This window comes from Mustela lutreola, chromosome 10, assembly GCF_030435805.1.
Source record: "Mustela lutreola isolate mMusLut2 chromosome 10, mMusLut2.pri, whole genome shotgun sequence".
Classification (NCBI taxonomy): Eukaryota; Metazoa; Chordata; class Mammalia; order Carnivora; family Mustelidae; genus Mustela; species Mustela lutreola.
Window position 1 is genome coordinate 562,310 of NC_081299.1, and position 6,726 is coordinate 569,035.

At 68.5% G+C, this 6,726-nt stretch overlaps 1 protein-coding gene across 1 annotated transcript; it reads right to left on the bottom strand.

The window, feature by feature from the left end:
• Window positions 1-61: 61 nt before the first annotated feature.
• On the bottom strand, window positions 62-5,931 carry TMEM240 (transmembrane protein 240). The gene is made up of 4 exons (XM_059134971.1): window positions 5,680-5,931; window positions 5,214-5,320; window positions 1,158-1,366; window positions 62-829 (listed from the first exon to the last, which is right to left on the bottom strand). The coding sequence occupies exons 1-4, from the start codon at window positions 5,734-5,736 to the stop codon at window positions 681-683; spliced, it is 522 nt and encodes a 173-aa protein (XP_058990954.1). The 5' UTR covers window positions 5,737-5,931; the 3' UTR covers window positions 62-680.
• Between the last annotated feature and the right edge of the window lie 795 nt (window positions 5,932-6,726).

Consider the following 6,726-nt stretch of genomic DNA (forward strand, 5'->3'; position numbering starts at 1 on the left):
GATTCAAGGGGCAGACGCTTGAAGGGGTCACAGGTTCAGCGATGAAACAAGAGGCCAAGACTGGAGCTTTCTGGAGAATTTACTGACCAGCAGGGGTGGGGGTCACAGTGAGGCGCCCGACCGGGGATGCCCTGGGCAGGGTGGCCGCACGTGCCGCAGTGGGGCTCAGGGGCCTTATTGCTGCTATAGGCCGGGGCCTCCACCGGACCCCCGCCCCCCGCCCCCCACCCCCATTGCGGCCCGCGGACGCACACGCCCCATGCACGTGCTCCCGTGTGCAGACGTGGGCGCGACCCGGGCCGGCCCCATTCCCTGCGGAGCCCCTTTCCCAGCCTCGCTTCCCCCGCGCCAGAAGCGGCCGGGCTTAAGTAACCGGCATGGTCCCCGCGCGGGTGCGGGGGAGACCGCAGTGTGCGGGGCGAGCAGGTGGTCCCGGCCGCCCGCACAGGTGCCCGCGCCCCCCGCCCGCCCCGGTCCCCGCGCCCTGTCCGGCCCCGGAGGCCCGGGTCTGACCCCCAGGCCGGCGGCCTGCCCCGACCCGACCCCCTTTATAAAAAGAAGAGGAGACAGCACCTTCCACTGGACACGCCCGGCGGCCGCGGGCGCCCTGGCCGGGGGCGGCCGTCCAGTCCCGTGTGCGTGGGCGCGTCGGCCGAAGCCCCGCGAGTCCTGCGTGCGGCTCAGAGGTGCCGCGGGCTCGGGTGGCCGTTGTGGTAGAGTTTCTGCTTCACGTGCACCATGTTGCCGGCCGCCTCCTCGAAGGGTCTGTGCGGCCGCCGGCCCAGCTCCCGCAGGCTGCACAGCTTGGGCAGCCAGGTCCACGAGCCGTCTGCGGGGCGGGGGTGCGATCAGCGCGGGCGCGGGGCGGCGGCGCGCACGGGGGCGGCGGCGCGCACGGGGGCGGGGCACGGGGGGGCGGGAGCGCGGAGAGCCGCGGGCGCGGCGGCGCTGGGGGCGTGGTCGAGCGGAGGACCGGCCTGGGAGGGGGCGTGGCGAGAGCCGAAGGCCGGGCGTTCGCGGGGGCGTGGCCGGGCGGGGACGTGACCTCCGTGGGGGCGGGGCGCGGGGGCGTGGCCGGGGAGGGAGGGAGGCGTGCTCTGGTGGGGGCGGGGCGGGGCGGGGGCGCGGGGGCGCGGGGGCGCGCCGCCCTCACTGACCGTAGCGCCGGCCGGCCCTCCAGGCGCGCACGGCGCAGTGCAGGACGCCGTCCATCCACACCAGGAACCAGCTGATGCAGAAGCCGAGCAGCAGCCCCAGCATGAGGTCGATCTCCTGCTTGGTGACGTTGTCGGTCACGAAGTAGTTCTCGGAGGCGTCCACCACCGACTGGTCCCCGTCGTAAGGGATCACGTAGTGGATGTGGTGCCTGGGGGCGGCAGGGCGGGCTGGCACCTCTCCCGCGGAGCGGGCGGCGCCCCCGGCGGTACGCGGTACCCGTTCGCCCTGCTGGTCTTGAAGCGGCCCTTGTGCGGAGCTGCGGTCGGGAAGGGGCCGTGGTCCGCGGTCGGAGTGAAGCCCACTCGTCACCCTCCTCCCTCCTCCGTCCCGGGGGGGCTCGGAGGCCGCGGTGCAGGGTCACGGGAACACAGTGCAGGGGAACCAGCGTTCCAGGGCGAAGGCCCAGGACAGGCTGTCCCCAGCCAGGGGCAGGGCCTCGGCCTCCCCTCCCACCCCGTCTCCTGCCCATGTCCCCACACAGCTGCATGTCCGTGGCCTGCCTGCAGCTCCGGGGATGCCCCAGCTGTCGGGGGTTCCCTGGACTCCCAGGTGTTCCCTCCCCCACAAAGGCCTGTGCAGTGTTTCTCAGCCCCCCTCCCCTCCGCTGTCCAGCCTTGCCTCTGAGCAACTCTGAACTCTCCCCACGTGCTTCCTTCCTTCCTGTCTGGGTCCCCTCCTGGGCTTGGAGATCCTGGGTGGGGAGGCTGTGCTCAGGAGACCGACAGCTGACTCTGGATCTGTCCCCACCCCGGACCTGGGCTTCGGCCTACCGGAGAGCCCAGGAGAGGGACCTGTGGGGACCACCCTTTGCCCCTGTCACTGGCTGCAGCCCCTTCTGGCCTGGCAGTGCAGGGACCGCTCTGGAGTCCTGCCCAGGGGGCCACCTCTCATGGTTGCCCCTCCTCCCCCGGCCCCTTTGCTGGTCTTTTCAATTCTCTAGCTCCCCACCAAGGCCCCCCCCACCGTCTGCTCTGAGCTCCGGCTGCCTGTGCGTGCGCGTCTCCACGTGGGATCTACAGACACCTCAAACTCATACCTAAAAATAGCTCCTCCCTCCCCAAACCTGCTTCTCCCCATCTTCCCCTCAGTTAGATGGTGGCACCTCCGCGTGGCTGAGCTGGGTCCCTATTCCCCTCCCCCTGGCCTCGCAGACTCCCCCACAGGGACCGTCTCAGAAATCCGGACACCCCACTCCTCCCTGATCCCTGACTGCTCCTGCCCTACCGGTGGCGTCCACACCGCGTCTTCCTCCCTGGAGGAGCCCAGCAGGGATGACGGCAGGCGGGCCTCCTCTCCTCACATCCCTCCTGCTCCTTCTGGGAACTCCTGGAGGCCATCCTGCTCAGTGGTGGGGCCTTGGCCACAGCCCCGTGGCGTGGAGGCCACCAGCCCTGAGTCAGTAGCGAAGCAGCCAGATCCCTTTGCCCGCAGCTACTGTCAGTCCCCCGTAAGTGGTGGAAAACTATTAATCGGCACCAGAGTGAGCAGCGGCTGCCGATTCCTCAGGAGCAGACGCCATTCATGACCCGTTCGGGGTCCCGGTCATCTGGGGTGCACCAGGCCAGGCAGGCCGTGCAGGGGCTGCTAAAACAGGGCGTCACTGTCCCTGCTTTACCCCGCCTTTTGAGCCCAGGACCCCTGCCAGGGCCTTCCTCAGGACACGCAGCTGGTCGAGGCAGGGAACTTGAAGATTGAGCTGCCAAAGGAGTCAGAGACTTCCCTGGTGCCCCAGGAGCAGGACAAGGCCAGGACCGAAGTGGCCCTGGTGGCTCAGGACCTCCAGCCGTCAGAGGTCACGGCCTGCAACCCCGTCCCTGGCCTGCCACCTGCAGTTCCTCTCTGCCCTGTACGCTCCTCCCCCTCCAAGCGGGGCCCCTGGGGGCATCGGCTCAGGTCTCCCACGGCGCACGGACTCTCATGAGGCACACACACATGTGTCACCTGGCTCATGCATGCTGCACGCGCCTGTGAGGTCCGAGGCACGTCGCACATACACGCCAGCCGCATGCACGCGTGTATACCACGAACGTGGGGCCACGAGCTCCGCGTGTGTGCATGCTAGCCCGGGCACAGGCCCAGCGTGGGTCACATGCGGGCGCACATGCACTGAGCCCGGCGCACAGCCATCGCCAGGTGACAGACAGTGCCTGCCGGCACGTACAATGGGAGCATTTACATACATGTCGGTTGTATGAAACTCTCCACCTGGGCATGGCGGAGGCATACACATGGGCAGGCTCATGCCTCATGGTGTATGCGCACACGGATCGAGCCCGTTGCGGCAACTCGTGTACACGGTTCACACAGGGATATTCATGTGCAACACGCTTCTCTGCAGACACACTCGCACGCCCGTCGCGGATGCTGTGTGCCATGCATGTACTGTGCGTACACATGTACGTTGTTGCTGCGGAAGAGTGCGCTGCACACTAAACCCACATATCCCATATGAAGCCATGTGGACACACGCCCAGAACTCAACACCAGCAGCGGGGGCCGTTCTCGGGTTTTCTGCGGCCACGGACGCGCTAGCCTGCACGCACATGGCTTGCTTCGGCGGCTTCCTGTGCGCGCTCGTCCCATTCGAGTCCACATGGGACTGCAGGTGACGCTCTGAAAACACCCCCTGGCTGCCCTGAGGGGTCCTGCTGGGAAGCCACAGGCACATACACGCGGGTCAGGACACCACAGCCCACACACATGTAAAATGTGCCTTCCTCATGGTTACGGGACTTAGAGCCTGGGCCTTGTGGGTGCACACTGCCGGCCTCTGGGAGGGTCTCAAGACCACCCCGGTTTAACTGGCTCATAGTAACGGCTGCCCCAGGAGACCACGGGACTGACCTCGTGCCTTTCCTTAGCTGGGGGCTGTGTGCGGCAGGAACAAACACAGGGACCTCTGGGAAAGAGTGGCCACCCCCACCGCCCCCACAAACTCTCTCGATGGTTCTTGGGACAGCACGTGCGCGGGTCATTACATGCGAGGGTCTCTACCTTCCCCAATGTCTGGGTTCCGCTCCCATACGCTGCTCGGCACCCACAGGCGCAGAGCCGTCCTGTCTCTCTTACACACACGCCCCCCACCCATCGTGTGTGCGCACGTGTCCCTGGGGCAGAGATACAGGATAGGGGAGAGGAGCACAGCTTCTGGGCTGGGGCCCCCAGTCCCTCACTGGCTGTGTGACCTTGGCCAAGTCTCTATCCACCCCAGCGTCCTTCTGTTTTCTCTTGGGTCCCGGCCTGAGGGCTTCCCGTGGGGCCGGTGTGCGTGCGGATGTGTGTGTGCTATGTGTACGCACATGTATATGCACAGACAGTACACACATGCGCGTCTCGTGAGAAGATGTTTATTTTGTACATGGACGTACAAACATGCATGGCCAGGAAGACTCCGTTAGGACACGTGCACAGAATGGGGGCGTTCACACGGTGGGTGTAGGGGCCTGGGCCCTCCCATGGCTCTCTGAATGACCTTGAACAAGCCACACCCAGCTTTGCCTCAGTTCCTCCTCTGTGCAGTGAGAGGGTTGGACCCGAGGCCCCTCAAGGTAGGCCCTGCCCACCTTGACCTTCTGCACCTCCCTGTACCTGGCCTGCAGGAAAGTTCGTGAACATGAGTGCAAGGCCCAGGCAGGACAGTGTACTCTGTGGGCACAGCCGTGCGCAGGATCCCTCCTGACCCCCAGGGCTGGGCTGTGGCTCTCCTGGCCTCCAGGCCCTGGACCAGGAGGCCTGGGGCCCATTCTGCCCATCACCCTGGCACAGGCCATTTCTCTAAAGGCATTTTGGGAAGGGGTCCTAACTACTCAGGCATGCTCCCCCTCCTGGAACGCGATTGGCCAATCCCCAGGTGCCCAGCGGAGGCTGGGCAGTCCTTCCCCCACGGGCCTAGCGCAGTCCTGCAGCCAGGCCTGCCTGGGGCTTGCCCGTGCCCCAGTGGGCCCCGCCGCCGCACATGTGTGATCACGCGTGTGCCCCACCGGGCGCGGACTCACCGGCCACAGTTGCAGTGGCAGACGCGGTCCTCGCCCCGCAGGTGCGGGAGGATGTAGTTGTGGAATCGGTCCAGCAGTGCGTTCATGTCCATCAAGCACGCGATGGCCTGGAAGAGCCCATGACCGGTCAGCGCCGAGGAGCGGGCCTGGCCGGGGGCCCGGGGTGTGGGATGGGGTGTGGGGGGCGGCGCGCTGGGGGTGGGCGAGCGCTGGCCTGGGACAGGGGTGCCCGCGGCAGCTCCAGAATCGGGGAGCTCAGGGCAGTCGGGCTGGGAAGCGCAGGCCAGAGATGGGGAGCTCGGTGCTGCCGGGAGCCGGGGAGCGCAGCCCGGGGACGGGGAGCGCGGGGCAGCCCGGGGACGGGAGCGCAGGCCGCGCGGGCCGGTAAACAAGGCGCGGGAGGTGGGGGAGGCGGCGCGCGGGCGCGGGAGGCGGGCGCGGGCGCACGGGAAGCCCCTCCGCTCACCATCACGATCGACGCCCCCAGAATCATGAAGATCATGGTGTTCGCGCTCATGGACATCGGGCGGGGCCGGGCCGGGCCGGAGCGCCGCCCCCCGGCCCCGGCGCCCCCCCGGCCCCGGCCCGATGCTGGGCCCCCGCCGCCTCCGCAGAGGTCAGCCCGCCGCGCACCCGCCGGGGAGGAGGCGCGGCGGGCGGGGCGGGCAGGGACGCGGCCGCTCCCGGGGTCGCTCGGCCGCCGGGCCGCCGCGCTCACCGCGCCCGCGCGCTCCGCTCCGCCCTCGGCCTCCTCCCTCCGCGCGCTCGGCGCCGCTCCGGCCTCCGTGCCTGCCCGCCCTCCGTGCCCGCCTCCCGGGAGGGGCCGCGCCGCCCGCCCGCCCCGCCCCGCGCCGCCGGCCGGACCCCTCCCCGGGGGCCGCAGGGCGGGCTCTGGCCCGTCCCGGCCCTGGTCGTCTGCCCAGCGCCCCTGGACCCCGGGGCCACCGCCGGACCAGCCCCTGCAGTCCTGGAGACGGCCCTGGGGTTCCTCCCCGGACCCTCCTCCTGCGCCTCGGGGCCACCCGCACGTTGGTTGGCATCAGGCTTCCTCCAGCAAGTACCTGCCTTTGGCGGCGGGCCCTGCAGGGAGGTCACTCCAAAGCCATGGCCACATGGCCCAGCAAAGACCGAAGGACGCCCTGAAGTGGGGGCGAAGCCAGCCTCAGCACCATCTTCTCTCAGGGGTCAGCACCAGGCACCGAGACTGGGCAGCCTGGAAGTCCAGGCCAGTGTCCATGGCTCTCTGCAAGCTGCCCCATGATCCTGGGATCCTGGGAGGAGCCCCTGAGCCAAGCCATCACCCACAGCCCCAGGCCAGCATTGCCTATGCGGGAGTCCCCAACACTTCCCCACGGGGACCTGAGGTTTCCCACAAGCTATGGGTCAAGAGGGGTCGTGGGGCAGTAAGGCCACGTGGGGGACAACTGATCTCAGCCCCAGAAGGTGCCACGGGAGAAGGGCTCCATTCTTCCAGTAGTCCCCGTGGGCAGCAGGACCGCAGGATCCTGCTGCG